The sequence below is a fragment of the Haplochromis burtoni genome, unplaced genomic scaffold, assembly GCF_018398535.1.
Source record: "Haplochromis burtoni strain Fernald_Lab_line unplaced genomic scaffold, NCSU_Asbu1 Contig_49, whole genome shotgun sequence".
NCBI classification, from domain to species: domain Eukaryota; kingdom Metazoa; phylum Chordata; class Actinopteri; order Cichliformes; family Cichlidae; genus Haplochromis; species Haplochromis burtoni.
The window spans coordinates 2,386,941-2,410,065 of record NW_024582410.1 but is presented as its reverse complement, the minus strand read 5'-3'; the positions used below and the strand labels follow the sequence as shown (position 1 = coordinate 2,410,065).

General features: G+C 40.0%; 1 protein-coding gene across 3 annotated transcripts in view; it reads right to left on the bottom strand.

Moving 5' to 3' along the window:
• pawr (PRKC, apoptosis, WT1, regulator) overlaps positions 1–4,604 on the bottom strand; it is a 75,918-nt gene extending 71,314 nt beyond the window's left edge. Inside the window, exons 1-2 of one of the 3 annotated variants that reach the window (XM_042220503.1) lie at positions 4,443–4,604; positions 3,507–4,210 (exon numbers count right to left, since the gene is read on the bottom strand). In XM_042220503.1, the coding sequence (XP_042076437.1) occupies positions 3,507–4,073 (567 nt within the window). In that variant the 5' untranslated portion in view covers positions 4,074–4,210; positions 4,443–4,604. The remainder of the gene's footprint in view (positions 1–3,506; positions 4,211–4,442) is intronic. The other 2 variants (XM_005923510.3, XM_042220504.1) reach the window with 2 other exon arrangements.
• Positions 4,605–23,125: the final 18,521 nt, after the last annotated feature.

The window sequence follows — 23,125 nt, the reverse complement described above, 5'->3', positions numbered from 1 at the left end:
CCATTTTCAGTTGAAAACACATTTTTCCTAAAACCTAGTTTAGTTTAATTTTAATTAGTCATGTCTGGTTCATGTGTTAACAGGTTAACATGAGTTTGTACGAAGCCTAAAGTGTATTAACAACTCTGTGGTGTCACAAATAACTAAGTTAAACAGGGAGCCCTCTTGTCTCCTGTATCATCCCATCGCCAGAGTGTTAACTGCGTGAGCACTCGGTCCAGCATTGCACCTTAAACCTGTTGACCTCCTTTTCAATGACGCTGCAGACAAATAGCTGCGAGGGGCCGGATAGCTCCACGCTCCCCAGCAGTGTTTGTGGAGCAGACTCAGTCATGTACATGAAACACAAAGGTCACTGGCTGGAGCGGCAGACCACAACCTCATAACTCTCAGAGGTCATACATTTTTTTTAAAAAGCAACGGCACAATGAGCGACATGACTCATCACCACAAGACTGCAGGCAGCGTGACCTGATGGGAAACGTGCTTACATCACAACCCAAAACATTTTAAGATGAGAGAACTCACTGAATCTAAACTCTTGTTTTCGCATTCCTCAGACACATACAATGTGCTGTGCAGGTCAAAGGTCAGCATCGGCAACAATGCCCTCGGACCCGCAGGAGTGAGCAGGGTGAGAGAAAGGAGACACCGTCCCGGCTCGCTGGACGAGGTACTGACTGATGCAATGCAGAGCTGGTAGCTTTTATCGGGCCATTATGGCCTCAACAGGCAGAAGATTGGGTTCCCAGGATGCTATGAAATCCCGCTCAGCAGCTATTATGCTGCACAGAACGAGCGGGGAGATAATCCCAGGCATCTCTATTCACACCTGTCCACTAATATTCACATCACAAAGGCAGCTTGTGTGAGCAAGTCTTCATTTGCATAGTTTGGTGTGCCCCCCCCCCAATCCAATAGGAGGAGAAAAGAGAAAACTTTTCACAAAAGGAGTCCATCTGCCGGGCAACTGGTTTCTGGATTTTTGTGTTTCCATCTGTGTGCAAAGCTCACAGGATCTCAAACCATGAGATAAAGCTTCCATAATTAAAGCTGGATTATAAAACTTACAGTTGGGTAAACATTACTTTTAAACGGTGACACAATGCCAAAAAACTTAGAATATTAAGAAGAATATTAAACTAAAACAACAAAAGCACTACTTTTTTTTTTTCAATACAGATAAAAAGTAGGAGCTAGCGTCACTAATTCATCAATAAACAGAACAATACAACATCAAAAAACTTAAATTGTATATTTTTTGTAGAATCTGAGTGTTATATTTGAGTTAATGAGGTATACAGTAATTGAAAATCTTTACTTTTTCCTGAAGGGGTTACTGCACCAGAGGCAGTGCAGGAAATGACTTCAAACTGCAACTTTAGGAAGTCTGAAAATACTCAAGACAAATTTAAGATGCTGGAGGTTGATTATAGGAGTACACCCTTTAATGGTGAACTCAAACCAGGCAAGTGTGCTCAAACCAAAGTCCAGTTCAGTAATGAGCGTTTATGCTTCATCGTGCTCGGTTCAGCCCACTAAAACAGATGAGATTGGGAATGGTTCACTGAACTCAGGCGCAGTAATCATCTGGTTTGATTGCACTTCCTTAAGACGAGCTGCTCCGTGCAGTATGACTGAAATGTGATAAATACATGAAGGCAGATGAGAGCACTGTACCCAGAAATAAACAAAAAAGCCTCAAAGTACAAAGAATCATGGCGTCCTCTGATCTGTGCAGAAGCGCTTTTCTTTAACTGCAACAAATGCAACAAATGCATTTACATAACTGACATAGCTGCCAAACAGATACGATCGTCTAAGCTGGTAACCGTCTGACCCTGCTGACCTTCTGAATAACTGGCACGGGTGTGCGAAAGCATCAGACACGTGTCAAAATGTCCCCGGGGATGCTCCTTCGAAATCACCGGCATAACTATAACGCGAAACACGTGCATTAATCTCATGTTACGCAGGTTTCTGATTGTCCGACTTGAGGAAAAGTTTGGCTTCCCATTCAGGAAATCTGTCACATTATATTTACCAGCAGAGGTACTTCAGCAGCTGAAGACAAAAGTCAAAGATTGATCTTTGGCTGCCTGCAGTCACCTGGGCTTTAGGTCTCCATTTGATCACCGCTAACAGAAGATAAGCGGACCAGTTTAATCACTGTTATCCAACTCCAGGTGACGATGCTTGACAAAGTATGATGATCACAACCTACCAATCAGAGTTGTGGAGTCAGATGAATACAAATGCTTTCAGCAATGAACCTTTTTTTAAACCTGCATAGTATTTGTCATTTTATTTAACAAATGTAGTGATCTGCCTTCAGCTGTTCATAATTAACTTTTAAATAACAATTAAAAAAACATTAACAGGAATTAGGTTATGTAAATAGTTTACAAGCACACTGGGCACAGTGTTGGACTGCAAGAACATCAGCATCACCATAGCACCCAAGTCTAGTGCACAGAAAACCTGCAGTTTCTTTCATTGGACACTTAAAGCTGAATTCAAAACCAGCAGGTACGTCCATCTTTTATACTCATACTCACTATACTTTTCGGGATAAGGACCTGCCTCGGGAAGTTCTACAAACTTTCTCAGACCACAGCACTTCCACTTCTTTCTCCCTCTTCCTCAGTCACACAAATCAGCTCACCACCTCATCAGATCACCTCCTACCTCCCCCAATAATAGACGGTTCGCCCACTTTACTACATAATGAGCTGCCTATGGGCTCGATCTAGCATATCTGGCGCAGCCCAGAGTGCTGAAGCCCAGCATTACAGCCTGGCTTGTGACCAGTTTTCAAACGGCTTTGCTCGGCACTGCTGAGCACCTAATAACAGGATGTGAGGCTCCAACTGACAGGCTGGTCAAACTCCAAGTTGTGCTGCCCCAGGGGCATATTGTTCTGGGTGGCTATCAAATAGGAGAATGAAAGGTGGTCAGAATACCATCCCCTTACCAAAAAAGAAACCAACAAAAAACAAAAGGGTGGGCATCTATTCCGAGAATTTCTGTGTAATTTGAGTGTTTTTTCAGTGTTGGCCAAGCTTCATATCAGAGTTCCTGCATGTGTCTGAACCACAGGAATCGGCCAGGAGTGCGAGATGATTTAAATCCAATAACAATGAATGTGCAGCACACATACTGTACACCTCCACCCTCTCCCACCATCTGAGAACTGCTTTCATTTCTCTCCAGCAGAGGCTCGATTAAACCAGACACATGTATGGGAGGAATTTGGAGTGTAGGAAGGCAAGTGGTGTTCAAGTGCAACACACAGAAGCCACTATTTCCTTACAAAAAATAAAAATGCACAAGCATTAAGCATCCACCTATTTCCACATACAAGAGGCTAACTTTCACTAATACTTTTTTGGGAATACTTTTATTCCCAATAGAGAAAAAACATGACCAATCCCAAAATGGGCCTCCAAATTATACCCATTCTGATGCTAAGGTGAATCGCTGCCCTCTTCCCCCCCCCGACTCACCTCATTGGATGGTATGTTCACGACACCTGTGGATCTCCTCTTTTCCCTTAACTTCCTCTTCTCGATCTGTCCTTTCCCCTTCCTGGCGCTGGGCCCGGTGCTCTTCTTCTCCTTGCCCTTGCTGCTGGGTGACGGGCTTTCCTTGTCACTGTCGTTGCAAGCCATGGGAGTAGAGTCCTGAGTCTTCTCCGGCTGAGGCAGGGCCTTCTTCAGGTTGCTTCCCGGCGTGGCTGAGGGTGTCACGGGGTGGTGCATTTCCTCCTCGGGCCTCTTTAGAGAAGTGCCAGAGGAGGACCGAGCAACCGCGTAGGAGGAGGGGTGGCAGTTCCCAGCGGAGGAGCTTCGGTCCGGGTTGCCGTTGTTAGTGAACTCGGTGGCCGAAGGAAGAGGAGGAGGAGATGGAGGAGGAACGGCGTTGCGGCTGCTGTTTGTATTACTGGCACCCAAGGGAGTACCAGTGGCTGCGGCAATGTCCCCCAGCATTTTGGCTCTCATTTTCTCCCGTTTTGCCTTCCACTCCTCCAAAAAGTCCGTCGCGGCGCTTGACTTGAATCCGCCTGTGGCCATGATCCCTTTTTTCTGATAAGTTCAAAGTCGAAGGGAGGAAAAAAAAGTAACTTAAAAGTTGAAGTTGATATGAATTTTCAGCTCTCGGTCGCTGTCCTAATTGCACCACATTCCTCAAGTGATTAACTCGGGAGCTGCTGAAAGGTAGAATGAAAATAAAAAGTCAGGACAAGTAAACTTAGCTGTTCATTATGGAGGTGTTTTCACCTCCACCTCGCGATACTCAGCGTGCAGGACGGGTTTTGTTTAAAAAGAAAGTTTACAAAGTCCGTTTATCTCTAAGGTAACTTTCCGCCCGAAAGAAGAAAGTCAGAGTGTGGAGAAGTTGACGAGAGAACAACAAAGGTATAAATTCAGGTAGAAACCCACCTGAGTGGAGCTGTCTCGGTCGCTGAACTGCTCTTCACGGTCCAACCAGGTGTGCCCAAGCTGCTCTCACATGAACTGCTGTAGTCTGCGGAGCTGGGACCCGCGGCGCTCGCTCTGCCCCTCTGAAAACACCGGCTTGAATCCCGAAAGTGGGCGAACACTTCCGACTAAAGCCGAAGCAGAGGAGGGGCGCTGTGTAATAACTCTTTACTGTTCCCACAGGTGCTTTCGGGTTCAAGGTCATTTGTTAAAGCTTTTACAATACTTATCGGCGATATTTCCATAAAGATAAAGGTTAATATAGTTAATTATTTTTATCATAACATTTCTGTATTTTCATGCTTCCTTATATGTAAGTTGTGTAAAGTGTACAAAGTTTCAAGCAGCTCAGATTCTTTTATTCTGCTTGTATATATTTATATCTTTTTTCAGTTTTAATTATCATGTTATTATTATTATTATTTTATTTTTTTATTTTTTTATTTTACAATTGTTTCTGTTGTTTTTAAATCATCAGCTGGTTTATTTATCTATCTAATTTTGTATGTGGATACATATATATTTTCTGTTTGCCATTTGTTGTCATTGCACAGGGGAACATATTTCTTCACTGTGAATATGACAATAATTTTCTATAATTTTGAAAAGTATTTATCTATCTATGTTACAAAAAACTAGCCAAGACCAGTAAAATGACTGCAAAGCCCTCCTTACCTTTCTTTAATAAGTGTAAAGAAAGGAAAGGATCGTTTCCATTGTCGAATAGAAATTTGATAAACATTTTCATTTGTATAAGATCTGCATTTATGCTCTTTAGATTAGCTTTGGGGCCTTTTTATTACCTTGTCGTAAGAAGAATAAGTGTAAAGAAGAAGCATTTTCCCCTTTGATGAGCCACCCAGTTACAAAAGCACGATTAACTGCTTCGCAAGAATAAGGGCAAGGTCTGCTGTCATAACATGTGCATGCATATTTAACAGTGCAAAAGCAACAACTCTTCACATGTACGGTTTCTTTTGTAATAAACATTCGTATTTTACTTCTTTATGATCTGAACACTGTCTCTAGGTCTAGAATTCTGTTCACCCCTGTGTAGTTATGCTGGCTTTGCATCACCACTCAGCAATCAAAATTCATTTTTTACAATTTCATTGCGTTTTCATACTTTTTTTAGCCATCGGTTGGTCAAATTGGACCCTCTGGTGGGTCCAGACCTGTCCTTGAAAATCCATCCACTCCTTGCTTTAAGAGCTTTCTGTAATTCACTGAAAATTTTGTATTTTGCTTTGAGAGTTGAGTGGAAGTTTGAGACTTTGAAAATGTGATTGTTAAAGTCCCTGTACACCTCTGCAGCTCTGACTTGTGTCAACAGCAACGGTGTCGCTGATTTCACGTCTTCAGTGGCCCTTTGATATTTGCACAGTCACAGTGCAACACTTCGGCACAAGGGCATTTCTCAACAACTTCTCTCACGCAGGTCCCACAGAGTCCCTTAGGCACCCGATAACTCACCCAACCAGCTCTGATCAGATGAAAAACCTGCTTTCAGGGAAACTTGATCCCTGGGTAGGGTGAGGGCAACTTTCGATGACTGAGCAGTTCATTTCATCTTATTTTTGTTATGACTTGACAGTTTACAAAAAATGTGCGCTACTCAAAGTTGAAACTTCGTTGACAGCGGGAAACTCCACTTTAAAAATCGACATGCAATTATATGTGTACTCAGTTGTTGCTCTGAAATATCCGAGTCCTCAAAGTACTGAATCATGCGTTCAACAGACAGAACACATGTTTGATAACAATAATAAACCTCCATTACATTAAAAAAGAGCAAAAAATTTCAATCTGAGATCTCAGAAAGAGCCTTTAAACAGGGATATCATCTCCTTTCTGTTTAGATTTGGTGAAAAGATGTTCTGTTTCATTTGACAGTGCCTTAAGGGGATTTGTCTTGGGAGAACAAGGCATAACGAAATGTTAGTGTGAACACTTTCAGTGTGTTTCTTAGACAGGAACAGTCCTTCTAGAAGGAATTCTTTCACCTCAGCATAGCGAAAAGCCTTCAGGCACTTACACGGCCACTTTGTTAGGTACAAACTGTTCAACTGCTTGCTAACAGAAATATCTACTCAGCCAATCACATAACGGCAGCTCTATGCATTTAGACCTGTACACATGGTCACGATGACATGCTGAAATTCAAACCGAGCATCAGAGTGGGGAAGAAAGATGGTTTCGCTGACTTTGAATGCAGCACGTTGTTGTTGGTCTGAGTATTTCAGAAGCAGCTGTTTTCCTAGGATTTTCCCATCAACAATCTCTGAGGAATGCTTCCTCAGTTTTGTTGAATCGATTCCATAACGAATTAAGGCAAAAAAAAAAAAAAAGGGAACGGCAACACGCACCTAATAAAGTGGCCGGTGAGTGTATTTAGGGAGTTGTTTTGATGCAGTGTCCAAATTAACTAAACTTTTATGATCATAAAAACTGCGTTGATGATTTCTGGGCCCAAATAAGTCTCAGGATTGTTTGCAATTTCTTAAACATCACAAACTAACTCAAGAAATTCAATTTCAGCTTAGTTTACAAAAAAAAGAGAGCAAGATTTCAGTTACACACTGCATATGTGGCTTCAGCAGATTTTCATCTAAATACTAAAGTGAGTATGTCTCAGAGTCTCAAATTTTCTTCTGAACTTACATTCCAAGTGAGAGCAGTGACGCATCTTGTTTTCCCTTTTCTCCCGAGAACTGGGCTTGTGAGGTGACAGGTTTGTGATTATACACCCCTTAGAGGCAGGGTAAAATCAATAAGACAATATTCATCTTGTAGTTGTTCGACCAATAAAAAAATCCACAGTCACAGCATAAAAAAGTCCTGCGGATGATATTACTGACAGCTCGCTGGTTTTCCATTCCCTCTGATAATTTCCTGATACGTGGACAATATTTCTAAGATAGCAAAATGCAGATGTTTGTAACCTGAGAGAAAAGGTAAGCCACAAGCAATCTTCATTTGTGTTTGTAGCTTTTTGTAAATGATGCGGATATTTTTATGCAATTACAGCTGTTTCAAACAAAAAACAAGATGAGTCCCAAAGAGTAAAGATTGGTTTCAGGTGAGTAAGCTGAACTGGGTCTGTATTGTAGAGTGGCTGTGGCTGTGGAGCAGGTTGCTTCCTAATCAGAAGGTCAGTGGTTTGATCCCCAGCTCCTCTGGTCTGCATGTTGTCCCAAATGCATTTGTGCCTGTATGAATGCTATAGTAGAAAAACAAACAAAACAACACAAATGGGTGAATAAGGCTTGCAGTAAGAAAGTGCTATGAGAGCTCAAATAGAGTAGAAAGGCACTATATAAGCACCAGTCCATTATTCATTGGAAGTAACATAATTACAGTTACTTAAATTGCCGCAATGAGCTGTGACACATCAGTCTGTGTTGCTATGATGACTTTATTTCTGTGTTTACGTGAAAAAGCAATTAAAATCCATCCATTCGCTTCTGCTTATCCTTTTCAGGGTCGTGGGGGGGGGGCTGGAGCCTATCCCAGCTGTCTTAGGGTGAGAGGTGGGGTACTCATTGGACAGGTTGCCAGTCTAACACATAGACAAAGATTCGTGCTCACATTCACTCCCCCATTCACACCTATAGACAATCTAGTGTTTCCAATTAACCTATCCCCACAAACTGCATGTCTTTGGACTGTGGGAGGAAGCCGGAGTAACCGGGGAGAACCCATGCAAACAGGGGGAGAACATGCAAACTCCACACAGAAAGACCCCGGCCTGATGTTGGAATTGAACTCAGGACCTTCTTGCTGTGAGGTAACATATTCACATATTGTTGGTGTTCACTGTCTTGCCCGATGACACGTTAGGACACATACTGAAGGAGCTGGGAATCAAAGCCACCGATCTTCCCATTAGTGGATGACCTACGCTGTCTCCTGAGCCACGGCTGCCTGACTTCACAGAAACAGGCCTTGGGACTTCTTTATGAAACATCCTGAAGTCTGATCATTGCTTTCAAGAAAGGTACTTCACAAATCCAGTTTACTTCTACTATTAGTGCACAAAGAAAATGCCAGAGAAGCTCTCTTCGAGGACGAGAAGCGCAGTGACAGTTTTATGAGGGAGTCAACAAATGATAAAACTGTTTTCAAGCTCAAGCACAAACTCAAAACAAGGAGTTAATATGATGGGAAGCCGCACAACAGCTACCAGCTCATTAAAATACAGCAGGTTTTGCAGCTTTCAGTCAAGTCTATGTATAACTTTGTTTCTAAAAACAAGTCCCAAAGACATCATTATCATTTCAAACCTGTTCTGGAGATTCTCCTCCATAATGAGCCAAAGTTAGAGGAAGTATAATTAATACAACATCATGCGAGTCCTTGCAGCAAACTGCTGACTGTTGCAAAGCTCCGTTTTCATTACCCTGCATTGCATTCCAGTGATATTCCAGCCACGTTCATGCCATTACCCAACTGTACAAGCACAGGTTTTTCTCCGTGCCGTGATTTAAAGCTGCTATAGGTGCTTACTGTCAGGAACCTAATTTCACGCTATGTTAATAGCCCCATAACTCACCTGTGCTGAAGGATATGAGCCTATTGGTGTTTGATTTGTGTGCGGCCAGCTTGCTCACAAGGGTGCACTGACTTTAAGGGAAGTTTACCATGGATACTCAAATGTACATATCTGAAATAGATTGGCTTACATGTTATTAGTTTGGTGTTTTTCTGCCATAAAGAGCAAAAAATGTGACCTATCCATGTGTCTCAGGAGTGAGTGGGAGGCCAGGCATTCAGCCATTATCTCTGCATGTGCTAACCCTGGTACAGATAATGAGAAAACCTGGGTGGAGCATGGGAGTGAGGTGCCTCTCCTAAAAATAAACCTTGATCTAAGGACTCGGGTCACTCTGCTGCATATTTAGCATATTTCTGTCTGCTTTTGAGGAGGGGGAGAAAAAAAAGAATGAGGAACGGGGGTGCTTAAAGGCTGCTGCTAAGTGTTTCCTTTCATGCCAACACAAACGCTGCTGTGCAACTTAAATGCCCAATAGCATTCCAGTAATGCATTACTGAAATAGCCAAGCTCAGGCTCTGTATATAATGAACACTAAATTTGTATTCAAAGTACCAAGAAGACTCTGAGAGCTTTAATAAGTGGCCCTATCATGCATTTTGTAACCCATAACACATTTATGGTAAAGAGGAATAAAATGCAGCGCTCGCTAGGCTGTAAAATGAGCAGTGCACGTAAAAATATATTATACATAACAGTGTGTAATAGCCACTCTTGCATTCACACATTTTCATTTATTTGACAGTAATGCTGCAGTCAGGAGCTATTAGGTGGGTAATTCTGTAGCGAGCAGACTCAAGCCGAGCTCGCTCCCCCATGAAATTGTTTGTCCAATCTAAGGAAGTATTCAAGAAGTGTTTCTCCCAAGCCTACCAGATGTTTGCACACAGATGTCGAGTGGGCCAGGAGTCCACAGAACAGGGGATTTTCACAAGAGAAAGCCTTGGAAATATTTTTTTGATTTTTAAATGAGAATCTGGTGATTGTGATGTGTTGTTTCATAGAAGAAAAGAGCCACAAATCAGGTGTTCCTGTGATGAATCCACTTCCTTATTTGGCACACCTGTTCATCAGATCATGACATGGTATAAAGACGCAGTCAAAAAGATCTGGTGAAGTTCAAACTGAGCATCAGAATGGGGACGAAAGGTAATTTTAGGGGCTTTGAATGCAGGTTGATGGTACCAGCCAGGCTGGAGTATTTCAGAAACTGCTGATCTACTGGGATTTTCCCCACACAGCCAACTCTAAGTTTTACAGAGAATGGTCTGACAGAAAAATCAACTGAGCAGCTCTGGGTAAAAATACTTTGTTGATGTCAAGGGTTAGAGGAGAATGGTAAGATTGCTACAAGATTATAGGAAGGCAGCAATAACTCAAATAACTGCTTGTTACAACCTGAAGAGGACAACACATTGAAGCAGACAGCAGCTAAAGACCACACCAGGTGTGGTCACCTGTCAGCTAAGAACAGGATTACGAGGCTACAAATTACACGGGCTCACCTAAATTGGACAATAGAAGATTGAAAAAACGCTGTCTGGTCTCGTGAGTCTTGATTTCTACTATGTCATTTGGATCGAAGGGTCAGAATTTGGAATAAATAACATGAAAGCATGCCCGGTATTAGCGGTTTGGGCTGGCGGTGTTGTTGTAATGGCGTGAGGGATTTTCTTGACACACTTTTGGGCCCCTCAGTACCAACTGAAACACTACAGCCTACATGACCATGTCCACTCCTTTATGCCCACAGTGTACTCATCTTCTCATGGCTGCTCCCAACAAACTAACAGAAGAAGAATTAAAGCATGTATGAAGGCAAAAAAGTGTAGCATTAATACATAAATTAATACTGTTTGTGTGTTTAAGTTGAGTATTGCCATATTTGAATAGTAGGCTAGCGCTCTGGAGTTGTAAGTTCATGCTAGCACTGGCGAGCACACTTGATTAGCAAGGCTCATCTGTGACTTGTTATTAATAGAGATGCTAACAGGGCTAACATTGAGTATCTTTTAGGACAAACAATTGTTAAATCAGACTAAAGAGCACCCACCAATCACTTAGCACAGTATGCATGTTTTTAAAAATAGGGGGGAAATTAGCTGGAGAAGCCAGACTGTAAACACACTCTTCAACTCTGTCAAGTTGGGTATTTTAATATGGGCATCAGCTCATTCTGTAGCTTCAAGAGTTCAAGAAGAGCTTGTTTCATGATCAGTCACTTGCTGTCATATAGCTTGAAATATGCTGTATTGGTGTCTATTTGCACAAAGCTCTTTGGCTGCCCAGGGAAAGGGATGTTTGAGGTCAACCTATGCAGAAGCAACAGCGTCATTTTATGTAGACATAAAGGGTGTGCTAATCTTATCATGATCAAACATTAGGAAGTGTTATTCAGAAACTGACACTGCTTTCTCTAGAAATGTATTTAAAAAGACAATTGATGGAATTCTTATCAAACTGGATATATCTCATTTTTGTTTGCTGAAAGGTTTTTCAAGATAAATTATTTTAAAATGTTAACGCTGTTCTCAAAGGTCAGCGCTGCATTACCTCACAATGATGATAATAGAGGCTTGGCTAATCTAAGAGTCTGAAGCTTGATTATTGCAATGTCTCAAAAGCTAAACCAAACTTCAATATCACATAAATGAATACAGGAGGGCATATATTAATAAAACTACTGAATCACTGAATATAAAATACAGGCTATGTGAACCTGGTAAATGAGGCCAAGTATGTGAGGATGTATAGATTCAAGTTTCTTGGTGGAGAGCTTTTTGTAAAACCCGGAAAGAATACTTCTTTTTTCTTTTTGCTCACTTTGACCTCCCCTTTTCCCCCCCAAAGTTGATCCTGGATTTATGCTGCTGAGCTTCCTGTTACAGTCCTGTTGTAGTTTAATCCTCCATCATGTCCAGGACTGTGAGTCAGCAGAGCTCAGCACTGAGCTACAACAGCAGGAAGGAAGTTAACCGGACAGAAAGCAGATGGTAGTAGGTGACACACTTCCTATAAGATACCGAAGAAATGCAGCAGTGATCCATTTGCTGATCCATTCATTTTGGCCCTCTAATGAAACGGTTTGAATGCAAGGCAAAAATTATAGCAAGTAGGAAGTTTAAAACAAGAAACAGCAGGTTATTCAAGACCAAATGATAAGTCCTTCTTTTAAGAGTATTAATTTTTTCCACCCATTGTATTTGTGATATCATTCTTTTGGTCACTACCCAGAGCTCGTGGCCACAGGTGAGGGTAGGAATGTAGATCAACCGGTAAATCGACCGCTTTGTTTTCACTCCCTCTTCACCACAACAGACCAGATAGAGGTGCATCTGACAAATCTACAGCAACTCCAGAATTTCTGGGGAATGTCTCCAGCGCCTTGTTAAATCTATAACTCAAAAAATTAAGGAGGTAATAGAGATAAATGGTGGTTCAACCCAGTAATAGTAAGATATCCTAATAAACCTGCAGCTTCTGGAATGGCCACTCGATGATGCTAATCATCGCCATGAAAATAACAGATTTACAGCCTGTTACGGAAAAAATATTTGGAGTATATTTTACAATAACTGTATAGGTTGATGATATATAACAAATAAGCTTGTTATTAGGTAATGCTAACAGCTTGCTAACCAAATAAGCTGATTATTAGCTAATGCTACCAGCTTGCTAACCAAGCTTGCTAGCTTTAGCTAATAATTTAGCAATCCACTCTAGTTTAATATTTTTCCTTAACATTTCCACTGACTAAACTAGACAATTGTTTAGTCTGTGTGAAAATGAACCCATGCTGATATCCTCAAACTGTAACAAAAGTGTAATGAAGCTAGAATCAGTCTCAGCTTCATCTGTGACTTACCAAAGCCAATTTTTTCTTGATTAATCTAGTCAAAACTACACTCATCTATAGGTTCTTCAGTGTTCCCTTGACAGAGCAGGATGTTTAGTTTCCTGTAAATCCAGCCGACATCTTTTTCTCCTCTTTTCTAAATTCATCCATCGCAATCCAACCCGCCTTGAATCCAATTTTTCTTAACTGATCGTGTTCATCTTTGTTTGTGTGGCAGACTTGAGCTGTCACGTCACCCGTGCACCTCGATTAGTCATCGTTTGTCATCTAGCAAAACCCAGCTGCTGTTTGTCCACAGAGTGAGCCGAGGGTTTTGCTCATCTCTCAGAACCTAAGATTATGCTTGGGAGTTTAAAATTAAAACTGGGAGGAGGTTTGTTTGAGGCACTGTAACGATGGAGTTGGGAAAATACAGGGAGATTAGACCATCATAGTAACAAAAATGAGTGAGAGCATCTCACTTAACCATCGTTGTGGATGGTTCCTAACCTTGAAAAGCAGAGCAAGTCACGTCATGGTGGAGATGACATGACATGACCATTTAGGTCTGCTGAGATTTCTTACGCTTTATGGAGTTTTAACATTAGTCACCAACACAAACACAATTGAGAAGTCCTGTTCAGTGACTTGAAAAAGCATCTTTGTCAGAAACATACATTTTTGACTTTAAGTCTTAATAAAATATAAAACAGTTGAGTTACATAGGCATTTACTCCTACATGGTTATCATAAAGAGGAAAATTAAAAACAAAATAACAACATAATTTGTAGCAGTTACAGCTTGTAAAATCTCACCACTAGATGTCAGTAGCTGAAAACGGAATTCTGTTTTCTTATAATTCTAGATACAGTAGCCACTGTATGACAAACAACAGTACCTGGCGTTCATATGTAATAAGTCACTCCGCTCTCTGATACGGGTTGATGAGTCAGTGTTTGTTTCTGTCCAATAGAAAACGAGTGGTTGAGAATATCCTGAACTAGCTAGCAGCTAAATATTAGCTGCTGCTAGCCTAAGCTCTTTAAACGTTTTTTAAAGAGAATAAAACGACAGTATGATGAATTTTAAAAAGTACTTTTATACATGTTTTCATAGCTCAGAACCCTGACTTCAGTTCAGACTTGAGGTGAATAGGAAGACGATGACGTTTTATCCAGATGTTTGCTGTTTCTGTCTGTCTTTCTTCTGTCACATTTTTGCTTACTTGGTAGAGGGGACCTTTTTTAGATGATAGATCAGCGGTCCCCATTTTTTTTTTTCGTCACCGACCGGTTTATGCCCGAAAATATTTTCACAGACCGGCCTTTAAGGTGTCGCGGAAAAATAGAACAAAATAAAACTAGTACCGGTACCGAAAAAAAGATTTATTCATAACACACGTGAAAAGACCCAGGAAAACAGAGTTAACGATAAAAACGATGACAAAATAACCCTGAAAACCGATAAAAACCCTGAAAACCATACATTTCACACCTGAGCCTCAACTCTCGTGGCCCGGTCCGAGGCTCGGGGATTGGAGACCGCTGTGATAGATGATAGCAGAATTCATCAAGCTGCTGAAAGATGTAAGTAGACACTAATCGGTGGGTTTTTCTATTAAATAACCTTTAAAACTTACTGACTCAACCTTGAGTCAATTAGTGATGGGTCGGTCGCGAACGAAATGGCTCTTAGAGCCCGCTCTTTGACGTGAACGACGCGAGCCGGCTCCTTATCGCGAGCAGTGTTTTTTTTTTTTTCTTTCTCTCACCCTCTCTCTCGCACTTTTTTCCCGCTTCACTCCGCATGCGAGCCTTGTGCTTTAGCTGGGAAGGGAGGGGCGGTAGTTACACTCAGTAGCACAGGAACAGAGCAGGAGGGAGAGACAGAGAAAGAGCCAGGGACAACAACGTCACATTAGAAAGGTATAGTAATCATCCACAACTATTTTCAGTTGCAGATGATAAAGGATTCAGAAAGTTTATTCATGCAGGTCCATATGACAGAGAATATGCATGTTCTTTTTGTTTTCATATTATAATTTATATTTAATTGTGTTGTGGTTTGCAGTGTTTTGTGTTGTTTCACTTTAAATTTGTAAAAGGAAAAAGCTGAAAATTTAAATAGTTAAAAGTTGAAATGTGAATAGTTGATTTTTGTATTATATGATTTATTTATTACATTTTATGTGGAGTGAATAAATAAAAGTATATTTACGGTGGCCCCTACAGACAAAGCACATACAAACTTCAAATCACGTACGAACTCTGAAGCACGTACAAACTCCAAAACACGTAAACACGTACAAACTCCAAAACACGTAAAAACTCAGAAGCACTAAAAACTCAAAACACGTACAAAAGACAACAGAAGTGCTCCAGGATGCTAGGCGCAGTGTTGAGCTTTTGTTACCTAGTGGCTACACAAGCCAGCAAGTACCAACGAACTGGATTTGGTGTGTGGTAGTAACAGGTAAATGAACATTTTTTTTTAAAATTATTTGACTATATATAATGCTTGTGTATAAATACACAAACAATACACATATGCTTTCAATTGTGTAATTTAAGTGATCTAGGTAGCTCTGTTTGGAAGTTCAGTTCATGCTAGAAATGTGTTTTGGAGTTTGTACGTGTTTTGTCTCTAGGGGCCACCGCATATATTTATATATAAACATATATAAATAAAACCACTTTTTTTACATTAGTAATTCCTTTTGTGCATAATTTTATATTATTGTTAATAATAAATTAATTAAAGCAACAAAACAACCTGAAGAGCCGGTTCGGAGCTCGAAAGAGCTCTTTTTAGTGAGACCGAAAGCCGGTCTCTAAAGAGCCGGAAATCCCATCACTAGTCCAATCTTGAAGTTCTAGCACGCCCCAAGTGGCCAATGGAGGAACTGCAAGTTGTGGTACTCCAGCCTGGAAGATTGCCACTTTGCATGGTCCCATTATTGACCCTGATGATTGGCCCAAAACATCTCAGTAATTATTGGACAGATTATTATTTAATTTTCTACATTTAGTCACCAGATGATGAACTCTAATTAGGCTAAAAATCTGAAGTACATTGGTTAAAGTATTTTTGAATTAAATTAAACCATCTTACAAATTACCCAGTTTTAGTGATAATAATCATGGTTCCTAAAGCATCCCACCAACACACACGAAGTCTAAAATTTCCTATAACTCCAGGTTAAACTCTTGCCTGTATACACTGAGTCCTGGTGTTTTCTTCTAGTTCGAAACAAACATCAAAGACAGGGAGCATTAATTCAAACCATTTTTTTTTTCCTATAACTACATGGAGTCACACTCAAGGCCAGGAATCTTCTTTTCCAATCATCTGTCAAAATCCTCATGAAGACATTTTGCTCGAGACGCTCGAGGAAGCATGTCCATATCACAGTCAAGATGCAGACCACACTTCTTAACCACATGCTGAGGCAATGGAAAATAGAACAGCAAGACACTTTTGCATGACTTTAGGCAATTACAACATATACCACAGCTTAATCGCAAAGCTTTATCTAAGGATTGGAAATCATCACAGACACAGACAGCTACTGACGAAACAGGGAAAAGGCTTGCTGCAAAGGTGTTTCCTCACATGGTCTTTACAAAAAATGTCAGTGGTATGTAGTGGAAAGTCAGTTACTTAATGTGTATGCGTGTTTTCTGATTCTTCACTTTATTCAGAACCCAGTATCATCCTCTGGGTTTCCATTAAAAGCAGCGAAGCAATGCAGGCTGAGGAGTGTGAATACTACTGCAGGGATTTTAAGCTCAGGAAGGAAACTGAGCACAACACGAGCTACATGTCACGAGTGTGTGAGCTATGTACGTTTACATCTTTGAAGCAAAATATAAAGAAAGACTGATCAGAACTGGAACTGAGTGGCTCAAACTGCCTTGGAATAATTAAATGGTACATAGTTCACATGATAGTCTGCAAACTTGAGCACCATCTACTGGTAGTAACAGAACCTCAAGAGGTTCAATCTAGCCTGGAAAGGCAGGAGGAATAAGGGGTATATAAAAAATAAGCTATTAAATAATGTATGGATACTAAATGGCAGGATTTAAAGACTGCAATGATTTTGCCTCAGATTAAAGAATGAACGCATGAATCAAATTCAATGTTTCTTTTTTTTTGTTTGTTTTTTTACTTTAAATAAACCATGAGTTTTGTAGATAAAGATGTGTCCTGCCACACAAACATCAGCAAATAACATGGACAATTTCTGTCTTGGGCAAATTTTGTTTACATTGGTAAAATTAGTATTTTTTCTTTTGTGCTAAAACTGGCCTGCAAAAGGGTTCGATCTGGTTTACTGCATGGTGCTGCGAAGTATAGAAACTGCAAAAAAAGGGGCATAATTTTTGGAACATGCTATAATGGAAACCTATCAAGACTAAATGCTGGCTAAGGAAGTATTTGTACAGACTCCTGGTCCAGAAAGGCCTGCAGTACTCAGGCAGTGCATGAACAGCTACTGTCCTGGAGATCGGAGCAGTTCATCTTCGTACCCCTGTCCAGTCAGATTTCCACCAGGAACAATCGGATCAAGCATGCCAATAGCCTGGCCTCAGCAGACTTCTGACGACAATGTTTTGTATGCACTTTTGCATATCTGTATTCTGAGACCACTGGCTTAAGAATGCAGTAAATTGAACCAAATATGAGGCGTACATTTCAATTCGGCACACAGTTTACCAGTCCCACCGTTGGCTAAAAACCAGGCAATTGAAACCATAAAGTACTCATTTTGTTAAGAGTGACAAAAACAGACAGAATTACAAATGAGCAAATTTATAAGCTACAACCTCTGTAGCTTATGAACAGAAACACTGTAAATAAAAGGGTGTCCCATCTGCTGAAACACCTTTAAAATGAAGAAAAGAGAAAAAAAAAAAACACCACGGGAAAATAAAGAGACGTGGGAACTTTACAATGTACAAGTTTATTTTTAATGAACTCTTCAGTGGTTGGTAGTCACAGCACAACTTGCATGTATTAAGCCACACACCTATTTTACAAGATGATGGGAGAAAAAAAAAATCAAAAAAAAAAAAAAAACAAAAAACCCCAAAAAAAAAAAAAAAAAAAAAAAAACAAAAAAAAAAGTTGGTCAGTCCATCTGCAGTGACTTTGTCTTAAATTCTTTGACTAAAATATCCTTAAAAGGCCACTGAAATGCATAAAATGTTCTCAGATGAATGGAATATTTGATGGTGGCAATTTTGCTTCAACCTGACATCAAGACTCCTCACATGGCATTGACAGTGCATGTAGACATTGTAGAAAGGACTGGGTTAGCAATACCTAAGATACTTTTTTTTCCTTTTTTAAGTGACAACACCTTGGCTATAATACTAGAGCTTTAAAAAAAAATGGAAACAAAATTAACAGCACTCTTCCAAGAAACTTAATACAAATAAAGTGAAATGTAGTGAAGCGATTATTTCTCTTTTTTTTCATTGCCGTGTCCCTTATATGGATGTATTTTTTGAAAGATATCCAATAGGAATTATAATGACATAAGTGCTAAGGTTTGAAAGCGCTTTTGCAATGTACATCTTAATTATTTCCTTGTCTGTACCAACTTTTTATTTTCTTGTTTTTTTTTTTTTTTATTTGTTTGTTTCATGGTGGCTTTTTTTTTTTGTTTATTGAATTTTTCTTTTCTTTCTTTTGACCATAACTTTTTTTGATTTTTTTTTCTCCCATCATCTTGTAAAATAGGTGTGTGGCTTAATACATGCAAGTTGTGCTGTGACTACCAACCACTGAAGAGTTCATTAAAAATAAACTTGTACATTGTAAAGTTCCCACGTCTCTTTATTTTCCCGTGGTGTTTTTTTTTTTTCTCTTTTCTTCATTTTAAAGGTGTTTCAGCAGATGGGACACCCTTTTATTTACAGTGTTTCTGTTCATAAGCGTGAATTTAACTGATTCAATAAGACGCACAGAACGAACGGACTTGTACCTGTAAGGCTTATACATTTGCTCATTTGTAATTCTGTCTGTTTTTGTCACTCTTAACAAAATGAGTACTTTATGGTTTCAATTGGCTTGTTTTTAGCCAACTGTGGGACTGGTAAACTGTGTGCCGAATTGAAATGTACGCCTCATATTTGGTTCAATTTACTGCATTCTTAAGCCAGTGGTCTCAGAATACAGATATGCAAAAGTGCATACAAAACATTGTCGTCAGAAGTCTGCTGAGGCCAGGCTATTGGCATGCTTGATCCGATTGTTCCTGGTGGAAATCTGACTGGACAGGGGTACGAAGATGAACTGCTCCGATCTCCAGGACAGTAGCTGTTCATGCACTGCCTGAGTACTGCAGGCCTTTCTGGACCAGGAGTCTGTACAAATACTTCCTTAGCCAGCATTTAGTCTTGATAGGTTTCCATTATAGCATGTTCCAAAAATTATGCCCCTTTTTTTGCAGTTTCTATACTTCGCAGCACCATGCAGTAAACCAGATCGAACCCTTTTGCAGGCCAGTTTTAGCACAAAAGAAAAAATACTAATTTTACCAATGTAAACAATTTGCCCAAGACAGAAATTGTCCATGTTATGCTGTGATTGTCGCTGCATTTTTGTGGCAGTGTGTCAGGACACACCATCTTATCTACAAAAACTCCTGGGTCACCTGTATAAAAAAAAAAAACAAACAAAAAAAAAAAACATTCATTTGATTTCATGCGTTCATTCTTATCTGAGGCAAAATCATTGCAGTCTTAAATCCTGCCATTTAGTATCCATACATTATTTAATAGCTTATTTTTTATATACCCCTTATTCCTCCTGCCTTTCCAGGCTAGATTGAACCTCTTGAGGTTCTGTTACTACCAGTAGATGGTGCTCAAGTTTGCAGACTATCATGTGAACTATGTACCATTTAATTATTCCAAGGCAGTTTGAGCCACTCAGTTCCAGTTCTGATCAGTCTTTCTTTATATTTTGCTTCAAAGATGTAAACGTACATAGCTCACACACTCGTGACATGTAGCTCGTGTTGTGCTCAGTTTCCTTCCTGAGCTTAAAATCCCTGCAGTAGTATTCACACTCCTCAGCCTGCACTGCTTCGCTGCTTTTAATGGAAACCCAGAGGATGATACTGGGTTCTGAATAAAGTGAAGAATCAGAAAACACGCATACACATTAAGTAACTGACTTTCCACTACATACCACTGACATTTTTTGTAAAGACCATCTGAGGAAACACCTTTGCAGCAAGCCTTTTCCCTGTTTCGTCAGTAGCTGTCTGTGTCTGTGATGATTTCCAATCCTTAGATAAAGCTTTGCGATTAAGCTGTGGTATATGTTGTAATTGCCTAAAGTCATGCAAAAGTGTCTTGCTGTTCTATTTTCCATTGCCTCAGCATGTGGTTAAGAAGTGTGGTCTGCATCTTGACTGTGATATGGACATGCTTCCTCGAGCGTCTCGAGCAAAATGTCTTCATGAGGATTTTGACAGATGATTGGAAAAGAAGATTCCTGGCCTTGAGTGTGACTCCATGTAGTTATAGGAAAAAAAAAATGGTTTGAATTAATGCTCCCTGTCTTTGATGTTTGTTTCGAACTAGAAGAAAACACCAGGACTAAGTGTATAAAGGCAAGAGTTTAACCTGGAGTTATAGGAAATTTTAGACTTCGTGTGTGTTGGTGGGATGCTTTAGGAACCATGATTATTATCACTAAAACTGGGTAATTTGTAAGATGGTTTAATTTAATTCAAAAATACTTTAACCAATGTACTTCAGATTTTTAGCCTAATTAGAGTTCATCATCTGGTGACTAAATGTAGAAAATTAAATAATAATCTGTCCAATAATTACTGAGATGTTTTGGGCCAATCATCAGGGTCAATAATGGGACCATGCAAAGTGGCAATCTTCCAGGCTGGAGTACCACAACTTGCAGTTCCTCCATTGGCCACTTGGGGCGTGCTCCCCAAAAGTCTCAAGTCATTGATACTCTAGTGATGGGATTACCGGCTCTTTCGGTTCGGCTCACTAAAAAGAGCCGGCTCTTTCAGCTCCGAACCGGCTCTTCAGGTTGTTTTGTTGCTTTAATTAATTAATTATTAACAATAATATAAAATTATGCACAAAAGGAATTACTAATGTAAAAAAAAAGTGGTTTTATTTATATATGTTTATATATAAATATATGCGGTGGCCCCTAGAGACAAAACACGTACAAACTCCAAAACACATTTCTAGCATTAACTGAACTTCCAAAAGAGCTACCTAGATCACTTAAATTACACAATTGAAAGCATATGTGTGTTGTGTATTTATACACAAGCATTAATATATAGTCAAATAATTTTTAAAAAAAAATGTTCATTTACCTGTTACTACCACACACCAAATCCAGTCGTTGGTACTTGCTGGCTTGTGTAGCCACTAGGTAACAAAAGCTCAACACTGCGCCTAGCATCCTGGAGCACTTCTGTTGTCTTTTGTACGTGTTTTGAGTTTTTATGTGCTTCTGAGTTTTTACGTGTTTTGGAGTTTGTACGTGTTTTTACGTGTTTTGGAGTTTGTACATGCTTCAGAGTTCGTACGTGATTTGAAGTTTGTATGTGCTTTGTCTCTAGGGGCCACCGTAAATATACTTTTATTTATTCACTCCACATAAAATGTAATAAATAAATCATATAATACAAAAATCAACTATTCACATTTCAACTTTTAACTATTTAAATTTTCAGCTTTTTCCTTTTAAACAAATTTAAAGTGAAACAACACAAAACACTGCAAACCACAACACAATTAAATATAAATTAAAATATGAAAACAAAAAGAACATGCATATTCTCTGTCATATGGGCCTGCATGAATAAACTTTCTGAATCCTTTATCATCTGCAACTGAAAATAGTTGTGGATGATTACTATACCTTTCTAATGTGACGTTGTTGTCCCTGGCTCTCTTTCTCTGTCTCTCCCTCCTGCTCTGTTCCTGTGCTACTGAGTGTAACTACCGCCCCTCCCCCCTCTTCGCAGCGCAAAGCACAAGGCTCGCATGCAGAGTGAAGCGAAAAAAGTGCGTGAGGTGAGAGAAAGAAAAAAACCCAAAAAATACCTGCTAAAAAGAGGCCAAAGTACAAAATCAAGTGAAGACGATAATGAAAAAAATAGAAGATAACAACATACAAACAAACTTACTTAATATATATGAAAACACAGCGGGAAAAAAGTGCGAAGAGGTTGAGAAAGAGAAGAAAAAAAAAACACTGCTCGCGATAAGGAGCCGGCTCGCGTCGTTCACGTCAAAGAGCGGGCTCTAAGAGCCATTTCGTTCGCGACCGACCCATCACTAATTGACTCAAGGTTGAGTCAGTAAGTTTTAAAGGTTATTTAATAGAAAAACCCACCGATTAGTGTCTACTTACATCTTTCAGCAGCTTGATGAATTCTGCTATCATCTATCACAGCGGTCTCCAATCCCCGGCCTCGGACCGGTACCGGTCCGTGAGTCGTTTGGTACCGGGCCACGAGAGTTGAGGCTCAGGTGTGAAATGTATGGTTTTCAGGGTTTTTATCGGTTTTCAGCGTTATTTTGTTATCGTTTTTATCGTTAACTCGTTTTCCTGGGTCTTTTCACGTGTGTTATGAATAAATCTTCTTTTTTCGGTACCGGTACTAGTTTTATTTTGTTGTATTTTTCCGACTCCGGTAATTGAATATTTTCCATACTTAGGTTGTCCACTTCTTATGTTCGGGGACCAATCATTAGGCCGGAGAGATCCAAAATTTCGTGCTGTGATAATTTCCGGCCTCTGGGAAGTGAAAAAAAAAAAAAAAAAAAAAAAAAAAAAATTTTGGAGGGGGCGGGAGAACTGTGTGTGCATTAGTGATCTGTGGGTGGAAAGGGGAGAAGGGGGGTGGTAAATAAAGAAAAAAAAATGATGGGGCCACAAGGAGCTGATATTAGGCAGAAGTGGCACTTTGAGGGTTTCGAGGGGAAGTGGAGGGACTGCACAGCACACAACACGTACACGGGAAGAAATGTTACATCAAATAAGAGATTGTGGCACAAATAAAATCAGGTGGCGGATAATATCTGTTCTTCAGAGATAGCCCGGAGTGGGCGGAGGAGCGAGACAGAAGAGACATCCCACCGTCTTACCAAGTAAGCCAAAAAATGTGACCAGAAGAAAGACAGACCCAGAAAACAGCAACATCTGGATAATAACAGTCTTGCATTCTTCGTACAGGTTTGCCTATTCAC